The sequence below is a fragment of the Lepus europaeus genome, chromosome 18 (genome assembly GCF_033115175.1).
Source record: "Lepus europaeus isolate LE1 chromosome 18, mLepTim1.pri, whole genome shotgun sequence".
In the NCBI taxonomy this organism is placed as follows: Eukaryota; Metazoa; Chordata; class Mammalia; order Lagomorpha; family Leporidae; genus Lepus; species Lepus europaeus.
This window is the reverse complement of record NC_084844.1, coordinates 16841941-16864317: the sequence shown is the minus strand read 5'-3', so window position 1 is coordinate 16864317 and position 22377 is coordinate 16841941. Positions and strand designations below refer to the sequence as shown.

At 51.2% G+C, this 22377-nt stretch overlaps 1 protein-coding gene across 2 annotated transcripts in view; it reads left to right on the top strand.

Moving 5' to 3' along the window:
• Positions 1–17324: 17324 nt before the first annotated feature.
• ITGB3 (integrin subunit beta 3) overlaps positions 17325–22377 on the top strand; it is a 59844-nt gene continuing 54791 nt past the window's right edge. For both annotated transcript variants that reach the window (XM_062175538.1, XM_062175537.1), the window contains exon 1: positions 17325–17406. In XM_062175538.1, coding sequence (XP_062031522.1) covers positions 17328–17406 — 79 coding nt within the window. In that variant the 5' untranslated portion in view covers positions 17325–17327. The remainder of the gene's footprint in view (positions 17407–22377) is intronic.

Below are 22377 nucleotides of genomic sequence, written 5' to 3'. Positions count from 1 at the left end.
CTGTTGTCAATGGAGATGATTCCCCTCTCACACAGCTTTGGTTGTACCCGAGACTGAGCGCGCACTTTCTGGAAAACCCTCCTCGCTTGCGTTTGCAGGAATGGTGCGCAGCGTTAGTCACCAGGGACAGAGCTATCTTCTTTTTTTTTTTTTTTTGACAGGCAGAGTGGACAGTGAGAGAGAGACAGAGAGAAAGGTCTTCCTTTGCTGTTGGTTCACCCTCTAATGGCCGCCGCGGTAGCGCGCTGCGGCCGGCGCACCGCGCTGTTCCGATGGCAGGAGCCAGGTGCTTCTCCTGGTCTCCCATGCGGGTGCAGGGCCCAAGGACTTGGGCCATCCTCCACTGCACTCCCGGCCATAGCAGAGAGCTGGCCTGGAAGAGGGGCAACCGGGATAGAATCCGGCGCCCCAACCGGGACTAGAACCCGGTGTGCCGGCACCGCAAGGCGGAGGATTAGCCTGTTGAGCCACGGCGCCGGCCAGAGCTATCTTCTTAACTGAGGACCGTGGTCAGTGCAGGAACAGGGCCTTGAGAGGTCACGTCTCCTGGAGAGGTGCGAGCCCTGGTCCTGGCATCTGAGAACTTGCAATTACACATCTGCCTGTGCTGCTCTCACCTTGGCAGCCCTGGGGTCACCGGCCCTGTCCCTTCCACCCACCCTTCAGCCCCTCCGTGCCCTACGTGTTAAGGGGAAAAGCTGGAGGTCAAGGATTTAGCCTTGGAAACCTCGAGTGGCCCATTGCAAGCCAGGGAAAGCTCTGTGCAGCGGGTTTCACTACCACATACTTAATGCATTTCTTTGCTGGTATCGTTTTGAATTACAATTTAGTTTTTGGAGGCTGGCGCCATGGCTTAACAGGCTAATCCTCCGCCTTGCGGCGCCGGCACACCGGGTTCTAGTCCCGGTTGGGGCGCCGGATTCTATCCCGGTTGCCCCTCTTCCAGGCCAGCTCTCTGCTATGGCCGGGAGTGCAGTGGAGGATGGCCCAAGTCCTTGGGCCCTGCACCCGCATGGGAGACCAGGAGAAGCACCTGGCTCCTGGCTTCGGATCAGCGCGATGTGCTGGCCACAGCGGCCATTGGAGGGTGAACCAACGGCAAAAGGAAGACCTTTCTCTCTGTCTCTCTCTCTCACTATCCACTCTGCATGTCAAAAAAAAAAAAAAAAAAAAAAAGAATTTAGTTTTTGGGACACAATGCCAGTGTCTGGTTTTTCACAATGGCAGCTGGCATTTTTTTGGGACTTTGGGGCTTATATGATTGAATGAGACCTGGTCCTTGCCCTAAGGAGTATCATGGCTGATGGACAGGCTGAGATGTGTACTGAGAGCATGAAATAGCGGGCAAATGAGGCAAGAGAGATGAGGGGATCTAACAAGGGGATGCGGAGGGGGTTTAAGGGAGAGACGGGAGTGTTTCCAGTTAGGAAATCAGAGAGGGCTCTTTGAAGGACGAGAAGCTACCATTTACCCCACCTCCACCCCCAAAAAGGACAGGAGTGATTGAGATACTCTATTGAGGTAGGGAAGCTGTGAGGAGGAGCACGGTCTCACGGTCAGGAGTCCTCGCTCACTAGCTGTGTGACCTTGGACAGGTTTCTCAACAGCTCTAAGCCTCAGTTTCCTAGTCATTAAAATGGGGGTAATAGTAGTATTGAGCTCATTTGGTGTTTTGAGGATCAAATGAGTCAACCCACGTACAACCCCTAAAACAAAGTCTATAACACAGCATCGCCCAACACACGTCAGCCCTGCAGGGCGGAAGGGTATCCTCGGCGGAGGGAACAGCCTTAGCAAAAGGACATTTGAAAGGATGATTACTCTCTGGGGAAGGTAGAAAGTATTTCCAGAAATACCTGGAAAAGAAACAAAGAAACAAAGAAAAAACTTGTGTGCACTGTTCCTCTGTCCAGGGGCCGCCTCATGGGGTTGGTGTGATTAACCCCATTCTACGAATGAGGAACCTGGGGCTTGTGGAGGTTAAGCAGCTTTCCCAGGGCCCTCAGCGAGTGGGAGGCAGTGCGAGGAGTCAGACCCACGACTGCCTGCTGCCTGTGTTCTCAGCAGGTCCTTACACTCCCTCCTCACCCCTGCCTGCCCAGGCACCTCCCCAGCCCCGTCCCCAGGGCCATGTGGCGGGAAATGAAGCTTTCACCCTTCCAGTCGCTGTCTCTGCCTCGGCTTCGGTGTCTTGTATGTGTCAAGGCGTCAGAGATGCTCAGAATTCCTTCAAGCTCCAAGGAGTCCTGTGTCTTTCCCTCGCCTCCCATGCAAGCACATCTTTAGCCGGCTGTCCTGTGCCATTCTGGCCACCAAACACCCAGACGCTGGGGAGGCCAGCCAGCGTGCCTCAAAACCAGGGCTGAAGTTCTGAAATGACTTAAAGGAAGGGACTGATCAGAGACTGGAGGTGAGTCAGAGGCACTCTCCAGGGAGCAGGGGTCTAAGAACACACCTGGAAGGAAGGGACCCTTCCCTGGTGACCCGTGGCCCCCTGGTCCTTTCTTTGTGGCCTCCACAGCATCCGGTAGAGATGCAGCCTGTGAGGTGGGGAGATGGAGCAGGAAGAGAATTAAGGGTGGGGGCAGCAGTGTCACTTGTAGCTTTGGTGCACAAGACACTGGATTTCTTTCTTCTAGAGGTGGGTTCAGGTGATTGGATCTGGTAGGAGTCGTCATCTTATAAAACCACACTGTGGGGAATCCCACAGGAGTCCCCAAAACGAGTCACAGATCACCACTTACCCAATGATCAAAAGGAGTAGGCCGTGGAGAAATCCACTGGTAGCCCCAAAAAAGAGTTGTAGCTCACTGCTGTCCCCAAAGAAGCAAAAAAAAAAAAAAAAAAAAAAAAAAAAAAAGAAACAAAAACGGAGTTACTTATGCTGATGACATCACTTATGCCAAGCTCAGCGCTTGCCAGAGAGATGCTCCTTGTCAGAATGAACAGACATCCCTGGGCAATCTGGTAACATGTGCGCTATGGACGATAATCTTGAGTTACCTTCCTACTTGAACGGTGATTGGCCGCACCCAGGGAACACTCCAGATACACCCTGTCCTAAACAATGGATTGGTAGCACCCGGGAAACTCCGAGAGGGAGCACAACTGATTGGTGACGCCCTGACCCCTACTGGAGACTCCCCCTTCAGAGTGGCAAGGATAAAAGGAGAGCCTTTTCCATTGCTCTCCATCCTCTCGGGGATCATGGCCCAGTATGTGTGAAGCTCTGGATCTCCACGTACCTGGAGCTGAAAAACCAACCTGTTACCCTGTAGCGGCACAAGGCACAAAGCAACTGCGGGAATAAACTCCATCAGAGCCGACGCCTTGACGCCTCTTATCAGCCTGCTGCCAGACCCCACGGCAGAGCTGGACCAGACCTCTCAGCAGGGGACCTCTCCAACTCCTGGCCTCGCTGTCCGCCTGGGAACTCTGAGCCTACTGCCCAGAGTGATGGTCATCCCACGACTTCCTGCCTGTAAGTGACTGTTCTGAGATCCATCTCTCCAAGTGGTAACGGAGACCTCGGACTCTGGACTTTGCTTTTTCGTGACCGTGATACGAACCTTGAAAATGCAGCATTTATGATATTAGCCATGTGTAATATGAAGGAATGTGCCTCGACCCTATGATCGAGAATAATGTTATGCGCTTTGCGGTACTTATCGTATTACAGTTGGATTGCCTTTGAGACTGCTTTGATGCTAGATGTGTGTTATGATTTGTGGATTAATGAATACAACTGTATAGATTGGTGTGCAGAGTGGGGAAGCCCTAGTGTGAATTGGTGTGAGCACTAAAAGCCTCTCATTGGAAAGACAGCCTTGTGCCTGGGACTCCGGGGATGTGAACCAGCAGACGGAAGCTTTCTCTCTCTCTGTAACTCTGACATTCAAATAAATAAATAAGCCTTCAAAAATAAATGAAGTGGAGCTGAAATAATATGAATGTCATCCAGGGATGTTTCGAGGATTTTTCAAAGCCGTATGTATGCATGTGTCTCCCGACACACAGTCAGCACTCACTCAGTGTGAACTGGGAGGGTTCCCACTCTCGTCGTCTTTGCTGAAGTCTTATTCGGCGCACTGCCTAGGAGGATTCTGAGGCAGTGGGAACCAGGTTCATCTTATGGGGCAAAGGAAAACTCTAGAAAACAGAGCTGCATAAACTGTGACTACAGTCTGAAGGTCTTACCACAAACAGAATCCTCTGAGCACTTAGGGAGGGGTGTGAGAGTCTGGGTTCCTAGGGGAGACCCAGAGAAATGGGGAGAAGCAGACACAGGCGAGGTACTGAGAGAAGCTGCCCAGTGACGGGGGTGGTCAGGATGTCGGAGCCCCCGCGGAGGAGAGAAGCACAGGGAGTGGAGAGGAAGGAGGGAGGCAGAGGTGCTCTCCTGCCAGGGTCCTGCTCGGCGGCTGGGAGATGCGGACCCTCCCTGGAGACTTCCTCGTGGCTGCCAGGCCGGGGCTGAGGCCTGCAGGTCTTCTTGGGCTGGGACCAGCTGGGCCGTGGGGAAGTGAGGCGTGTGGCTGATCCTCCTCCCAGTGCACTGTCATCCCACTCTTTGTCATCTCGCAGTCTGGGAAAAGCTGAATCCCTGGGGTCCCCTGCTCAGCCCAGGCTTTGGTAGAATGCCCAGGATTCAGCCACTCATGGCTGGTAACCTTTGTAAAGGCCAAGACAGGAAGTGGCCAGGACCTGGAAATAGAACAGCCCTTGGGGGTGGGAGGGTAAGTCTGACCCAGCCCTGGGTGCTTCTCAGGCTAGAGGCCCGGAAGTGCAGAGACACTGTTGTAGAAAATGGGGTGTGGCTTCTCAGTTTTATCTCAGAAAATGGGACGCGAGGAGTGCTTTTCTCCCACTTCGGAATTTCTCCCATCAACACTGTAATGCTGACCTGAAACATCTGGGGTGTTGGCATCCTGGACTCTCCGTAAAAGGGAGACAGTGGGATGTAGGCCCTGAGCTGAGCTCATACAGACCGATGTTTTTAAGATTTATTTATTTGAATGGCAGAGTGACATACAGAGATCTTCCACCTGCTGGTTCACTCCTCAAATGGCTATAACAGCCAGGGCTGGGCTAGGCAGAAGGCGGGAGCCAGGAGCTTCTTCCAATCTCCAGCGTGAGTGCAGGGGCCCAAGCACTTGGCCCATCCTCCACCGCTTACCCAGGCCATTAGCAGGGAACTAGATTGGAAGCAGAGTGTCCAGGAGTTAAACTGGCAATCATACGAGATGCCAGCAGTGCAAGCAGTGGCCCCTCATCTTTGAATTTCACCTTTACCACTAGCAACCTGACTGTCAATAAGCTAATTACCACATCTCTCTGAGCCCCCATTTTTAAAAAATATTTATTTATTTATTTGAAAGTTTGAGTTACACAGAAACAGAAGGAGAGGCAGAGAGAGAGAGAGAGAGAGAGAGAGAGAGAGAGAGGTCTTCCACCTGCTGGTGCACTCCCCAATTGGCTGTAATGATTGGAGCTGCGCCGATTGGAAGCCAGGAGCCAGGAGCTTCTTCAAGATTTCCTGTGTGGGTGCAGGGGCCGAAGGACTTGGGCCATCTTATACTGCTTTCCCAGGCCACACCAGAGAGCTGGATCAGAAGTGGAGCAGCCAGGACTCAAACTGGCGCCCATATGGGATGCCGGCACTGCAGGCGGCGGCTTTAACAGCTACACCACAGCACCAGATGCCCCCCCCCCCCCCCATTGTTTTCAATCGTAACATCAAGATTCCTGTGGGTCGCTGTTGTGGCACAGAAGGATTAAGCCACAAGCTATGATACCAGCATCCCAAATGAGCACCACTTGAGTCCTACTTGCTCCACTGCTAATGGCCTGAGAAAGCACTGGAAGATGGCTAAGTCCTTGGGCCTCTGTACCAAGGTAGGAGACCTGGATGAAGCTCCTGGCTCTCAGCTTTGGCCTGACTCAGCACCAGCCATCGCGACCATTTGGGGAGTGAATCAATGGATGAAAGATCTCTCTCTCTCTCTCTCTCTCTCTCTCTCTCTCTGTAACTCTGGCTTTCAAACAAAAAATAAATCTGAAAAACAAACAGATTCCCATACCTATCAGGTGCTGGCTAAAAACATGAAGTATGGAAAAATGCTTAGTGTTTAAATTTTTTTTTTTAAATTTATTTGACAGGTAGAGTTAGATAGTGAGAGAGAGAGAGAGAGAGACAGACAGACAGAGAGAAAGGTCTTCCTTCTATTGGTTCACTCCCCAAATGGCTGCCATGGCCGGCGATGTGCTGATTCGAAGCCAGGAGCCAGGCACGTCCTCTTGGTTTCCCATGTGGGTGCAGGGGCCCAAGCACTTGGGTCATCCTTCACTGCCCTTCTGGGCCACAGCAGGGAGCTGGACTGGAAGAGGAGCAGCCGGGACTAGAACCGGCACCCATATGGGATGCTGGTGCCACAGGCAGAGGATTAACCAAGTGAGCCATGGCGCTGGCCCTATTTAAAATTTTTAAAATTTATATATAAAAGGAACAATTTTCTTGTATTTCATATATACATTTTTAAGAACATTATGATACTTCCCACCCTGCTCTCCCTTGTTCCCACCTTCCCTCCTCCTTCTTTTCTTACTTTTCCTTTAATTTTAGACTATTTTGGGCGCCAGTTCGAATCCTGACTGCTCGACTTCCGATCCAGCTCTCTGCCATGGCCTGGGAAAGCAGTAGAAGATGGCCCAAGTGCTTGGGCCCCTGCACCATGTGGGAGACCCGGAAGACGCTCCTGGCTCCTGGCTCCTGGCTTCAAATCTACTCAGCTCCGGCCACTGAAGCCATTTGAAGAGTGAACCAGCAGATGGAAGACTCTCTCTCTCTCTCTCTCTCTCTCTCTCTCTCTCTCTGCCTCTACTTCTCTCTCTGTGTAACTCAGGCTTTCAAATAAATAAATAAATAAATCCTTAAAAAAAAAAAAGAGAGAGATCTTCCATCTGCTCTCACTGCCCAAATGGCCTCCACAGCCAGCTCTGGGTCAGGCCAAAGCCAGGAGTCAGGGGCTCTCTTGTGGGTGGCAGCGGCTCAAACACTTGGGCCATCCTCCTCTGCTTTTCCCAGGCCATTAGTAAGGAGCTAGATTGGAAGTGGAGGAGCTGGGACTTGAACTGTTGCCCATATGAGATGCTGGCATTGTAGCCTGTGGCATTGCCTGCTACGTCACAATGCTGGTCCTTTAGTGTAGTGACTTGTACCTAATACAAAAGAAGAAGCAGCTAGTAGATTAGCAATAATGATCATAATAACCTTCCCTTCATCCCTCTAATCCTGAATTCCCACCTCTGTAGAATGAGTTATTCTGAGGATTAAAGGAGAGGATCAGTACTGGCAGAGAAGATGGAATGTACTAAATTCTCAAATTCCAGTTCACACCCTTGGAAGAAAACCACCCTTGGGGGAAGAGGACCTGGTCAGCAGCTCCTCACAGTGAGGGGAAGCGGGGAGGGGGAGGAAGGCCATTCCCTGTCTGGAGGAGAGCTGTGGGGATATCACTCTTGGTTGTGCAGCATTATGGAGAGATCAGAGCGAGGACTGGCACTGGATTCCGGCATCCTTAGGGGACCCACCGAGCAGGTCTGGCTTCCACAGAGAAGCTAGGGCGGTGGCAGCGGAAGCCGCACTGGGAGACGGCGGGCACTGTGAATGTTTGTGATAGCAGAGTCTCCACGAGCCCCCAGTGGCCCAGAAGGCGGCCTATCAGCCGCATGGGGTTCCAGGCTCTAGGAATCTTCTGGAGCCACTGCTCTTAACACTTGGGCTCACGGATCCTTTTGAGAAGTTAGTGAAAACTAAGGACGATTTACTTGAAAAAATATTCATCACACAAAGTTTTGTGTAGTAGAGGGGTTCCCAGATCCCCTGAAATTCATCCAGGGACTCCAGGTGAAGGAACTCGGACCCTGGGTTCTGAAGGGATGAGTGTTTCCACGCTTGAGCTAGAGGCATCATGGATGAAACTTGTCCCAGTAGCACTAATTAACCCAAGGATCGGTCACTAGACCCGCTCACTGGTTGCCACAGGGTGGGGGCCCCAACTCGGGAGCTGCCAGAGGATGGTCACTTTGACCAGCCAGCACACGGTCCACAGCATCCTCTGGCCTCCATTCAGCTATCCTCAGACAGGGTGGCTGGTGACAGGCAATGAGGTGCACTGAGCGTCCTGACTTGTAGCAGAAGTTGGATACAAACGTGAATGCAGCATAGGGGGAACACAGCTCACATCTATTAAATACTTACTACATGCAAGTTTCTGTGCTGAGTGGTTTTCATTAAATTTCTTCACTTAACCACATTTTACTGATGAGCAAACTAAGGCTATGACAGGTAAATAACTTGCTAGGTCATTCAGCTAGCAGATGGTGGAGCTAAGATCCAAGTCCTGATCATTGTGCAGTCAGTCCTTACACTAGCCTGCCGTGTAAGGAGGCAAGTAGTGACTGGGAGGTCTAAAACTGAGATTTGGAGCCCAGCTGCAGGTCTGGATTCACTAGAGCAGGGTCCCAAGGAGGACAACTAGGAATTCAGAGAAATACCACAATTGGGATGGAGGGCCAGCTCCAAACAGCAGTCCCACTGTCAGAATGAGGCATCTCCCTGATGTGGGGCTTGGTTGGGGAGGGTATGGGTTGGTCTGAGATGGGGCCCGGGGTAGTCATGTGATGCTCTCTGTAGGCACAGAGCTTGAATCCAGGCTTGGTCAGGCAGTACCTCGCATCTGAACTGGGATGTTAAGTCCTTGGGCTCTTGTGTTTTTTTCCTAGAGAAAGCGTTGAGGAAGAGGATGAAGGAGGAGTTGCACTCCAGGACAGAGCTGACTGCTCCAGGCCCAGGCAGCATCAAGCCCTGGGACATCCTTTGTGTCCTGGGAAGCACCGGGTATGTGGCGGATTGCTAACACATGCTTGTGAATGAATGCTGAGAGTCAAGGTCAACCTTGTCCCTCTACAACTTCCTTGGTAAAATCTAGGGATGCTTTCTCAGAGAGCTCCCCAAAGCCCACACATTCTAACCTATGCCAATTTTTAGTCAGTGTGGACTTTGAAAAGCCCATTCTCCTGCAAGCCAAAGGAACAGCTGGGTCATCTCCGTCTCAGGGGACAGAGGTACCTCTGCCAGATGTGTGGGAGGAGAAGGTTGTGAGCCAACCACACTGAGCCTCCTTCGCCAGAGGACTGAGCTTGCACTGAGAGCCACAATCTCTCCATAGACAACGGTAAGACTGGATACTCTGCTCTCTTCAGATTCCAAAGGGCGTTGTATCCATGGTCTCATGGAATCTCATTGCACTCTCTCTCTCTCTCTCTGTGCATCTAAACATGTAGTTATTTAGGGGCTGGTGCTGTGGTATAGTAGGCTAAGCTTCTCTCCTGCAGCGCCAGCATCCAATGTGGGCACCGGTTCGTGTCCCAGCTGCTCCTCTTCTGATCCAGCTCTCTGCTGTGGCCTGGGAAAGCAGTAGAAGATGGCCCAAGTACTTGGGACCCTGCTCCCCCATGGGAGACCTGGAAGAAGCTCCTGGCTCCTGGCTTTGGATTGTTCCAGCTCTGACTGTTGTGGTCATGTGGGGAGTGAACTAGTGGATGGAAGACATCTCTTCCTGTCTCTCCCTCTCTCTATCTATAACTCTACCTCTCAAATAAATAAATAAAATTTAAAAAAGCTTAAAATTTAGTTTATTACAGATAAATAAAATGAGTGGGGAAGACTTGCAGACTTTTTCAAGGTCATCTAAGTGAGAGGTGGACTAAGACCTACATCCAGACCTTCTGACAGGGGGATTAAGCATGACCTCAAGGGTGAGAAGTTCAAGAAATGGCCACAAACCTGGTTCCTTTGAGTTACAGTGGTGACAATGAGGCGCTAAGCAGGGGAGGGGCTGCAGACTGTTGATGAGCACACGGGGAAACAATGCTTATTTTGGTGCAGCCTGGCCAGCCTGGGGAAAGGACCACGTAGTGTGACACTCGCCTCTTAAATGGACCTGGGGAAGCTCTTCCACCTCTCCTGCACTGGGGGCCCCTCCACGGTCCTTTCTTCTGGGGAGCATAGCACTTGGGCCAATCACAGACTGGCACTTAACCCTTCCAACATCTTTGCTGGATAAATAATTTGTTCAGATTAACTATTACAAGCTGCTAAAAGGCCAACAAACAGGAGATTATTTTATTTACTGAGGGCCTTTTAAGGAATACAAAAATAAGTCCCTGTGCTCCAAGCACCTCACTGTCCAGTACTAGTGGAAGAGGTGGGGGTCAGTAAGTAAATCGCTACAGAATCATTGCTTCTTGCTATGGCTAAGTGACCAGAATGAGACTTGCTCTCCCATGGTAAATTTTATATATATACATATATGTGTGTGTGTGTGTGTTTATAAATTATATGTATATGTGTGTGTAAGATTGATTTTTAAAAAAAGTTATCTATTCATTTTCCTTGAAAGGCACAGGAAGAGAGAGCAGGGGGACACAGATCTTCCATTCACTGGCTCACTCTCCAAATGCTCACAACAGCCAGGAGGCTGAAGCCAGGAGCCCGGAGCCCCCTCTGGGTCTTCTATGTGGATGCAGGTGCCCACTACTTGAGCCTTCACTGCTGCTTCCCAGGGTGTGTGTTAACAAAAAGCAGAACTTGAACAAGGTCTCTGATACGGGATGCAGGTGTCCCAAACAGCAATTCAACCGCTGCACCAAATACCTGGTCCTGAAGAATATTTTGACAAACTATCTGAGAAACAATACGCAAAGCAGAACTAGAGACCCTGAGGGAAGAGAAGCGCAGAAGGGAGCACTTTCTGGTGGGGTCTGCGCGGTGCTGGATGGTCTCACTGGGCAGAAAGCAGATGTTAGCTCAAGGGTCCCAGGGGAGCTGTAATTCGAGGGGAGGGAGATGAATGGAACGGTGCCCCTGGAAGTCTGCATGAGCATTTCCCAAGGTCTTTGGGGGTGGGAATGGGCTGCAATATGCAGTAGGTGAGAGTCTCAGAGAGAGAGAGAGAGAGAGAGAGAGAGACCGATCTCACCTGCTGGTTCACTCCTCAAATGCTTGCAGTGCTTTCCAGCCTGGGTCAAAGTCTGATGTCAGGAACTCAACCCAGGTGTCCCATGAGGGTGGCAGGAGCCCAGTCACTGGAGCCATCACTGCTGCCTCCCAGAATCCGCATTAGTAGGAAGCCGGAGTCAGGAGCAGAGCTGGGTATCAGAGCCAGGTGCTCTGATGTGGGATGCAGGTGTCTTGACCGATAGGTTAATTACTACATGAATCGCCTATCCCTAAAATTATTCTTGATGAATAAAATAAGTTCTGGGTCCATAAGTTTCCTGTGTAAGAACATTCTCTTGACAGAAATTAAAATTTAAATAAGAAACACAAACAAAAACAAAACCAGCTGCAAACACTTCCCCACCTGAAGACCGAGGATAAAATGATAAAAGACAAGTACTGAACAAGAATAGAGCTGAGCCTGAGTAGATCAGTATAATACTTCAGAAATTTAACTGCCAATGGAACCAAACCGGAATACCTTTCAAGGGAGGCCAACATGAACTCTAAAAGGAATAATCCACAATTTCAGCATTCAACTTCATATTACCATACATGTAAAGAGGAAGGGGGGGGGGACCCTTTTTTAAAAAATGCAATGAAGAGAAGCAGACCATTAGATGAATCAGAATGAGCAAACTGGAACTTTTAGGCAACAGTTGTAAACATGTTGAAGGACTTATAGGAAAATATAGACATAGTGGTTTTAGAGATGAGGAATCTCAGCTGAGAAATTGACTATAAAGGAGAACCAAATGGAAATTGTAGAACTTAAAAGCACAGTGCCTGAAGTCAAAATTTCCCTGGATAGACTTAACAGAATAGTAGAGACTGTGGAAGAAAGAGTTAGGAGACTTGAAATCAACAGACTATTAAATCCGAAAGAGAGAAAAAAAAAAAAATGGTAAAGAAGTGAACTGAGCCTTAGCAGTCTGTGGGCAATATCAAGTAGTCTAAGATAAATATAAGAGGAGTTTCAGCAGGGAGGGACAGAGAAAATAGTCCTGAGGAAATGATGGCTGGACGTGTTCTATTTTGGGGGAAAAAATAAATCACTTACATATCAAAGAGTCTCATCAAGCCCCAAGCAGGATAAATGTAAAGAAAACAACACCTAGTCACCTTATAGTCAAGATACTAAAAATCAAAGATAAAGAAAAAACTTAAATGGAGAAAAGTCTGGGATGTGAGTAACAAAATGGAAATATTGGATCATAATTCATGGAGTAAATCCACACATGAGTTCATACTTCCATAAATAAATTTTAAAAAATGGAAGACAAAATGATAGTTTTCCTTACTGGATAATATCAATTAACAGCCATAGAAGGAAAAAAGGAAATAGAAAATCACCATTTTTTGTTTTTTTTTTTGACAGGCAGAGTGGACAGTGAGAGAGAGAGACAGAGAGACAGAGAGAAAGGTCTTCCTTTTGCCATTGGTTCACCCTCCAATGGCTGCCGCGGCTGGCGCACCGCGCTGATCTGAAGCCAGGAGCCAGGTGCTTCCTCCTGGTCTCCCATGGGGTGCAGGGCCCAAGGACTTGGGCCATCCTCCACTGCACTCCCGGGCCATAGCAGAGAGCTGGCCTGGAAGAGGGGCAACCGGGACAGAATCCGGTGCCCCGACCGGGACTAGAACCTGGTGTACTGGCGCCACTAGGTGGAGGATTAGCCTATTGAGCCACGGCGCCAGCCTAGAAAATCACTATTAACCAAACACCACAATAATAAACCATTAATGGATGACAGGAGTGAAATTATGAAAGCAGAATGTTTACCTAGAATTAAAGTAACTTCCTATGAAATTTGTATTAGTTATAAAGATAAAAATGGCAGCTTTATGGTTAATAAACATGGCAGACAACAACACCTCAACCAGGTGGTCAAAGCAAACCTTTTAAATAATGAGACACACTGACATGTGTGCCCACAGACAGGACGCCCAGAGAGGGCACAGCATCATTTCTGTTGTATTCTTGTCCCAAATCCTTCAATGCAGTCATGAAAAAGCATCAAACACAGACTAAGGGACTTACTACAGAATAACCGGTCTAGACTTCACTGAAGTGTCAAAGGGAGCAAAGGGCAGGAAATACTGGGAAAATGTCCTGGATTGAAGGAGACTAAGGAGGCTTGGTGGTTAATGCAATATGGGAGCTTGGACTGGATCATGGACCAGAAAAAGACATTAGTGGGAAAACTGGAAAAATTCAGATTCTGTATTAGATTAGTTAATAGTGCTGTAACAATGTAACTTCCTGTGTTTGGCCATTATGATGTGGTAATAGAAGACATCAGGGGAAGCCAGGTGAAAACCAAAAAGGGACTCTCTTAGTATTTTGCAACTTTTTTCTAAGTGTAAATGATTTAAAAATAAAAAGTTAAAAAAAAAAAAAAGCCAGACGGAGAAGACAGTGGAACAAGAATATAAATGGAGTCAGACTTATCAGCAGCCATGGAGGCCAGCCAATGGTAAGACAGCATCATTCAAGTTCTGAAAGAAGCAATAATCTTATCAGCCTAGAAACCTAGTCATTCATAAAAAGAAACAAACATTTAGGAAACCCAGTTGAAAATGAGAGTGAGGCAAATGAAAGTTGATCCTATTTGTTTTTGGTGACTTCGTTCAAGATTCGTGCTAGGTAGTAGCTCAGGCTAAAGAGCAATGGAGCCGGGTGGAGACCCAGAGCCGCGGGACAGAGAGCAGAGCACAGAAGAGGAACACTTGGTGGAAACCTCAAAGGCCACCGTTAGTCCCCTGGTTCATTCACTCAGGCGGCAACTACTGAAGCAAAAAAAAAAATATATTATTTTGTGAATTGCTAGGTGCTTAGAAGTAAAATTTATGATAACAGTATAGAAAATAGGATCATGTAAATGGATTTATACAGTTATAAGGTAGTTATAAGGTTCTTATAATTTACATGAAATTGTACAAGAATAATTCAGGGTAAACTATGTATGGTAAATTAAGGGTGCATATTGTAATCTCTAGAGCGTGTGTATACACACACACATGCACACACACATAACACCCCACAAAGAGGAGCTATATCAAGAAAGTCAGCAGGGGCCAGTGTTGTGGCATAGTGGGTTAAGCTGCCTTATGTGCAACCCGCAGGTATGCTAGTTCGAGTCCTGGCTGCTCCACTTCCAGTCCTGCTCCTTGCTAATGCGCCTGGGAAAAGCAGTAGAAAATGGTCCAAGTGTTTGGGTCCTTGCCACTTATGTGAGAGACCCGGATGAAGCTTGTGGCTTGTGGCTTAGGCCTGGCCCAGCTCCGGCCATTGTGGCCATCTGGGGAGTGAACCAGAGGATGGAAGGTCTCTCTCTCTCTCTAACTCTTTCAAAATAAAAAATAAATAAATCTTTAAAAAAAGTCAGTAGTGGGGAGAAAAGAGATTATTCCAAAAGAAAACAGAAATGGAGAACCAGCAACTGAATAGATGGAACAAATAAAAAGAGGGTGGATGTAAACACAACCAGCGGTTCCTAGCTACGCTCAGCGGAGCGGCCCTTTCCCTTCGCTGGGCTGGGAGCTCGGCCGGCCTCACTTGCACAGCCTGGGGCTACACTGCTGGGGCCTGGGCTGGGACTGGAGAGTTTGTTTGCTGGTGCCAGCGCCCACCCCCAGTTGTTGGTGCCAATAGGGCTGGGCTGAGGAGACATCTAGATGGCTGGAGACTGGATATGGATAAGGGCAGTCAGCCAATGGGGAAATACCTAGGCAGAGATGTAACCGGGCTGTGTGGCTTGGATTTTGGTACAGGACACTGACCACACCGTTGAAATGGCTGCTGGCCTAAAGCCTCCACGCGGCTGGAGAGCCCAGCTATCCTTTGCAGGCTGGCTTGGCTCCTGTTCCCTTGGGAATCGCTGGTGGCACTTCTTGCTGATGTGTGCTGCTATTAAGGTGTCTCCTAGTGTTTTCGAGCCTGAGAGAAGCGCCCATCTCTGCAGAGGGCAGGGCCGGAGGAGGGGGACAGTGGCAGACAAAGGTGCATGGAAGAAATGACGCCTGGCATGTTTTGAAAGATAGGTGGAATTTTCCCAGTGGAAAAAGGAAGGAAGATTAGTCAGACGGAAAAGCATGGAGCATTTGGGAATGACAAGTACCTTCTTGGGCTGTGGTGGGAGATGGGGCTGGAGAGGTGGGTCAGGGCCAGCTGTCAGGCCCCAAGGAAGCCCAGGAAGTCTGAAATCCTCTAGGGAAGCCTAGGAGCTAGAGATTTTCAGGTCCCCTCTGCACGGACGTATCAGTTCTTGTTCTTAGTTTTATCTATTTTTCAATTTTTAATCAACACATAAAATTATACATATAAGAATACTCAAAAAGTTCATAAATATAAAATTAAAAGGGGTTCTTTCTCTCTGCCTCTTAAAGAAAGAGGTAAGTTTATTTTGGTGCAAAATTGTTTTGAAGTTCATGCACAGATTTATTTATTTATTTTTTTATTTTTTGACAGGCAGAGTGGACAGTGAGAGAGACAGAGAGAAAGGTCTTCCTTTGCTGTTGGTTCACCCTCCAATGGCCACCGTGCTGCAGCCGGCGCACCGCGCTGATCCAAAGGCAGGAGCCAGGTGCTTCTCCTGGTCTCCCATGGGGTGCAGGGCCCAAGCACTTGGGCCATCCTCCACTGCACTCCTGGGCCATAGCAGAGAGCTGGACTGGAAGAGGGGCAACCGGGACAGAATCCGGTGCCCCGACCGGGACTAGAACCTGTGTGCCGGCGCCACAAGGCAGAGGATTAGCCTGTTGACCCATGGTGCCAGCCCAGATTTTTTTTATAACACATTTTCCATCAATTTTCTGAACACTCCTCATATGGATTTCAGTTCTTTTCATCAAAATAAGCTTATTTTTAAAAAATTTGTTTATTTGAAAGTTGGAGTTTCAGAGAGAGAGGGAAAGACACAGAGGGAGAGGGGGAGAGAGAGAGAGAGAAAGAGAGAGAGAGAGAGAGAGAGAGAGCGCTTCCATCCACTGGTTCACTTCCCAGATGGCTGCAGTGGCCAGGCAGAAGCCAGGAGCCAGGAACTCTCTTCCATCTCCAGGTGGGACTCCAACGGATGCCCACATGGGCTGCTGGCATTGCAGGTGGTGGCTTTATTGGCTATGCCACAAAGCTGGCCCCAAGCTTATCTTTCAATTGTTCCATGAACTTTTTGGAAGCACCTCTGTATTTTGGGGGTACTTTGTGATAATTTGATACCTGTGTATGTTCAAATCAGGGTAAGCATATCTAGCTCTGCAAACACCATTTCTTGTGACGGGAACATTCAAAACCCTTGCCTCCGGCTCTTTGGAAATATGAGTGTGTTGCATGATCATTATCCCTAGTCACCCTGTTGAGCAACAGAACTCGAGAACTTGGTTCTCTTATCAACCATTCTTTGTCTTTCCCTCCCACTCTTCCCTGCTTCTGGCAAACACCATTCTACCCCAAGCTTGTACGGGATCGCCGTTTTTAGATCCCACGAATGAGTGAGGTCATGTGGCATTTGTCTTGCTGTGTCTCACAACCCTTGGCTTTTTTAAAAAAATCATAATCATGTCTACCCACGCTACAGGCTGCACGCCCTAGCCACTTCCTGGGGGCCTGCTGCTCACAGCCGTAGTATTTTGCCCCTCTGAGCTTCCAGAAGTTTCCAGGCTTGGGAGAAGGATGGAGTGGGGTAGGGGGCTGAGTGTGTATGGGGGTGTGTGCAAAAGGCCTTTGAGAAAAAGACAAAACTCCAAAGCCTGCGGGTGCGACCTAGGGGGACCCCAGCTCTGTGCGGCCCTTCGCGGCCCTGCCATGGCCCAGGCAGCTCCGAGGGGCCGCCCTGTCCTCAAGAGAGTCACAGTCTACAGGAAACCAAACTCACCCGAGAAAACCCGAACCAGCCCGCAGCAGGCGTTCCACAGAGGGCTGTCCATCAAGCGCACTGGCAGTGCGAATGAATGACGCCGGGGAAACGCCCCAGGGCTCCAGGGCAAGCCGCGTGGGTGTCTCTGAGGAGACAGCCCCAACGGGGTCCGCAAAGCGGCTCCCCGCCTTTTCTAGCCACCGAGCGCCCAGGCGCGGACCCGGCCGGCTGAGGGAAGAGGAGCCGCGGCTGCCCACGGCCGCCTGGCGCGCAGGGGCCGAGAGGGGCCCAGGGAGGAAGCGCGAGGCGGCGGCCCGCCCCGTCGCGTCCCACCCACCGCGTCCCCTCCCCTCCGGCTGCGGGAAAAGCCGCCGCGGGCGCCGCTGCTCACTGTGGGGCGGGCGGCGGACGAGATGCGAGCGCGCGCGCGGCCCCGGCCGCTCTGGGCCGCGCTCCTGGCGCTGGGGGCGCTGGCGGGCGTCGGCGTCGGAGGTGAGTGAGGCTCCTGCGCCGCCGCCAGCCTCGCACGCCGGGAGCCGGGCAGCCACGGGGCGCGCGGTGGTCGTGGCGCGGGCCACAGGGGCCGGGAGCTGGGGACCTTGCGGGCCCCGCGGTCGCCGGGCTGAGAGGCGCCGGGTACCTGGGAGATGCTGCAGCCCTCGACCCGCGCGAGCGCTTTCCCTGGCGGCCCGGGTTTGTGGCGCGGAGTGCGCATCGCCGAGCCCCGCGAGTTCAGCCCCGGCTGCGCGCGTCGCGGGGGTGGGGTCCCGGCGACTCCGGACTGCAAGACCCGGGGGGCCGAGGCGAGCTGGGGCTTCCCGCGGCTGTGCCCGCGCCTAGGCGGGGCGATGTGGTGGTGACCGCTCCGTGAGAGCGGAGGCGCGCGGCTTCTTGGGTTACTGGACATTTCCTTTCTCCAGGTGTCACCCTGGTCCCGTGTGTTTTCAGTCGCTGCCCCCCCCCCCCCCCCCGCCGGGAGCGTTTTGGAGCAGCAAGAGGGCTCTTTCCACAGCCCTTGGGTGTCCGCGCTGCTTCTGCACCCGAAACATCGCCAACGACCGAGGGTCCCCTGGGCTGGCGTGGACCCCTGGCTTTGTCTCTCCTGCTGGGAGGTCAGCGTTGGGCCTCCGGGGTGTGGGACGGGGCCGGAGGGAGAGGGCGAGCCCAGCCCTGGGGCGCCGCCCGCCCGGGGCGCCTCGGGATCCCTTGGTGATCTTGCCTGGTGGGGGGTCAGGGATGGGGATCTGGCCCCGCTTCTGCAGAGTGCACACCTGTTCTTCAATGATGTACAACGTAGGTCCTGCAGAAGGGATTTTTTTTTTAAAGGGTAAGCTTTGTGGGTAAGTTCATTTCAAAGATAAACTATTCAGAAATGCTTTGATGACTGCCTTCAAGTCTTCCAAATATGTGTAGACGTCAGTGTGCCGCTGGTCGGGGCAAGGATGTCTCCATCATCTTTCAGTTGCTGCTGAGAGGGACCCACCCAGGTCGGGGGGGGGGGGTTTACTGCCCTGAGCAGCTGATGGCCATGGCCCAGAGATGAGGAGGCTCAGCATCCTGCCTGGGAGATGGTAGAGCCTGGGGCAGGTGCTGCTGGCTGTTGGTGAGGGGTTGGGATCCAGGGGCAACTCTGACTCCTGCCCAGAGAATGCCTGCTTCCAGCCATATTTTGTGAACAGTGAGTACAAGCGTTCCTTTCTGACGGTTAGAAGGGAGTGATGCAGCACACAGGAGTGGGCCTGGCGCCACCCTGGCTCAGGGCTGGTGAAGACGAAGGTTTATGCTACTTTGGTGTCTTCCATGTCTTCCCCACCTCTGTCTGGTGTTGGTCTGATTCACCCAGTTGTCATGACCCCTGTGGGAGACCACTGCATTGGCACAACCGGGTCTGTGTTCAAGAGCCTTTGGGAGATCCACTCAAGAGTCCGTGTGCCATCGGGGCGATTCCAGGATGGGCTGTGCGGTGCTAGCCCCAGACTTTCTCTGAGGGGCAGGGCGGAGGAGTGCTTAAGAGCAGGGCCTCTACGGTCAGGCTTCTGGGGGAAAGAGGGCCCAGGGAAAGCAGTTTCTGTTACATTTATATCCCCCACCCCAGTGCTGGTTTGCAGGGATCCGGGTGTCATCAGATTCCCGTGGAGGCAGGGGGTAGGAGGAGTGTAGAAAAGTTGTTTGGGGGGCACACAGGGTGAGGGGACACACAGAGAGCTGGGTGAGGGTGGTGCAGAGAGGCTGTCCTAGGGTAGGAGCATCTCGTGCTGGGAGAGGAGGTTTGAGGATCGAATAAAGTTTTTGGTTTATGTACAGAGGCTGTCTTAGGTTCACCTGAAAAGCGTTGGACTTTGTGGCTTCCCGTAGTTAGACAGTAACTGCAGCCCGATTAGTTGTGAGGTACGTGCTGATCTCTGCTGGAGTTTACATCTTGGAAACTGCAGCTGAAGCACGCTGCGGGAATCCCGGGAGAGAGGATTGCTGGCTGTGGAATGGCCAGGAGGGTGCCGGTTTGATTCTTAGCCTTGCCTTTTACTGGCTGTGTGACCTAATCTCTTGGATCCTGTTTCCTCACCTGTGAAGTGGAGAAATCAGTCCTTCCATGGCTGCAGGGACTCACTGTGACCACGTGCATTTGGCCCAGTGATTACGGTGCTGTTGGGACGTGCACACCCCATATCAGAGAGCCTGGCTTCAGGTCTCTGCTCCGCTTCCCATCCCAGCTTCCTGCTAATGTGCGTCCTGGGAGACAGCAGGTGGCAGCTCAAGTATTTTGGGTCCCTACCACCCACTCGGAAGAGTTTAGTCCTGGGCTCCTGGCTTCAGTCTGGCCCAGCTCTGATTGATGCCGGCATCTCTCTGGGGAGAGAACCAGCAGATGGGGAATCTCTGTCTGTCCCTCTGCTTTTCCAATAAATAAAATGGATAAAAATTTTAAAAAGTGACAACAGCATGAAATAAGTACTCAATAGATGGCAACTACTCTTCATTATTCTTCCTGTCTGTGGTGTTAGTAGGTATCGCAGGGAAGAGAGGTTACTGCCTCGTGGGTGAGCACAATGCAGGCTCCCAGACGGAGACTGATGGAGTCCCTTTCCCCACACCTGTGTGTGGAGCGGCCTTTTGTTTCACCACTATTTGGTGGTATGGCGTATCTCAGCCTCTAACCCAGCAAGGTTTCACAGAAGAAGCCACGGAGCAGCACGCTAGAGAGGTCTGGACATTTGCTGTACCCATGAGAAAACCTCAAGTGCCGGGTCTGGGAGGAGAGGAAGGTAAAAGGTGTCCATGAGGCCACAGTTTCCATGAGGAGGGGCCAAGTCTGTGTTTTTAAAAAATCTTTGTTTATTTTACTTGAAAGAGTTACACACAGAGAGAAGGAGAGGCAGAGAGAGAGAGAGAGAGAGAGAGAGAGAGAGAGATCTTCCATCCACTGGTTCACTCCCCAGTTGGCCACAATGGCTGGAGCTGGGATGATCTGAAGCCAGGAACCAAGAGCTTCCTCCGGGATTCCCATGTGGGTACAGGGGCCCAAGGTCCTGGGCTATCTTCTACTGCTTTCCCAGGCCATTGAGAGCTGGATTGGAAGTGGAACAGCCAGGACTTGAACTGGCACCCATATGGATTGCTGGTACTGCAGGTGGCAGCTATACCTGCTGTGCCGCAGCGCCAGACCTACCAAGTCTGTTTTGTACAACACTCTAGGCCCAGTGCCTGGCCCATTGGCCACAGAATAAATATCTGTGGGATGCTGTGAAAAGGCCTCAGAAGTGAGGTCTCTCACGTTAAGAAACCCAATAGTTGCGTTCACTCATAAAAGCTCAAGCGCTCCAGCTGGGCATGGTGTGGGGGGGTTATGATTATGATTGTTTTAAAGATTTATTTATTTAAGAGGCAGAGTTACAGAAAGAGAGAGACAGAGACAGAGAGAGAGAGAGAGAGAGAGAGATCCTCCGTCTTCTTGTTCACTCCCCATATGGCCGCAACGGCTGGAACTGTGCCGATCCAAAGCCAGGAGCCAGAAGCTTCTTCTGGGTCTCCCATGTAGGTGCAGGAGCCCAAGGACTTGGACCATCCTCCACTGCTTCCCCGGGCCATTAGTAGGGAACTGGATTAGAAGTGGAGCAGGTGGGACTCGAACAGGCGCCCATATTGGATGCCAGCACCACAGGCAGAGGCATAACCTACTGCTCCACAGTGCTGGCTGTGGGGATTAAAGTGCAGAGGAGACCGTGAGTGCTCTGGGCATTTGGACTTCATTCCTGAGGGTGCTGGAAACTCAAGGAGCCTCTGGGAAGTGTCCCTTCCAAACAGCCACCAAGACCACCTCACATTCCTCAAACTTGTGGAAGGCAAAGGTGAGGAGTGGCAGAGGTCTCCTGGGGAGACCTTGAGCCGGGCCAAGGAGGCAACACTCTGAGGAGGGGGAGCTGGAATGACTCTAAAATGTCCTACCAGGGAATCCTTCACACCTCCCACCCCACTCAGGCTCTCTGGTTATCATCCCCGCCCAGCCCCAGGAAGCCTCCTGCCCTTGTTGGCAGGAATAGCCAGGGAAGTGTGCCCACAGGAAGCACCACTCCTGCACAAGCAGACAGATAATGAGCTGCGGGAGTGACGGAGCAGCTTCGGGGGGAAACCGCTTGGCTTAGCCCAGCCCTCCCTGCTGCCCACAGAGCTGCCGTGCTGCCTCACCCATCGCCTTGTCTCCCTTCTCCCCAGCCCTGGCCCTTCTGCAACAGGAAGATCCTTGTGTCCGCTGGAGCCCAGGCCACTCGTGGGAATAAATATAGGAGCAGGGAAGTGACACGTTTAGGGCACCTGCCCATTGCTGCCTATAAACTGCTGGCCTTTGTTGAAACGTGTGACTCTGCAACAAACGTGATCAGATCTGCCCTTCTCTCCACGCAGTGTTCCCAGAAGCTCGGTTTTTAAAGGTTGGGAGTACCGAGGTGTAACATGCGCAGTCACAGTCAGTCTTTCTAGGTGTGCAGCTCTTTGAGTTTTGACAAACACAGAGTCAGGTAAGCTCCACCATAGTAAGGATACAGGGAGTTCCATGATCCCAGGAACTTCTGTCCAGTTCCTTTGTCATTGATTCCCTATCCCCACCCCCCCACCCTGGCAAACACTGATCGTTTCCTTTAATGTTTTGTAGAATGTCACGTAAATGAAACCAGAAAGCATGTAGGCTTTCAAGTCTGGTTTCTTCTCTTAGCACAGTGATTTGTGATTGCTGCTATACCAGGAACTCTAAGAGGTTACCTGAGGCCTTTCTGTCTTCCTCTGGTGTTGAGACAGAAAGCAGGGGGCCGGATCCAGTCAACCGCAGAGGTGACGTCCAGCTTCTACTTTTGTGCTTTCTGCTTGGACAGATGCGTTTGGGCCGCAGATAGGTCATTCGATTTCCACACGCTTACTAGTTACAGACTAAAGAATATGGGACAGGATTTTGCAGCAATCAACACTTTTGTT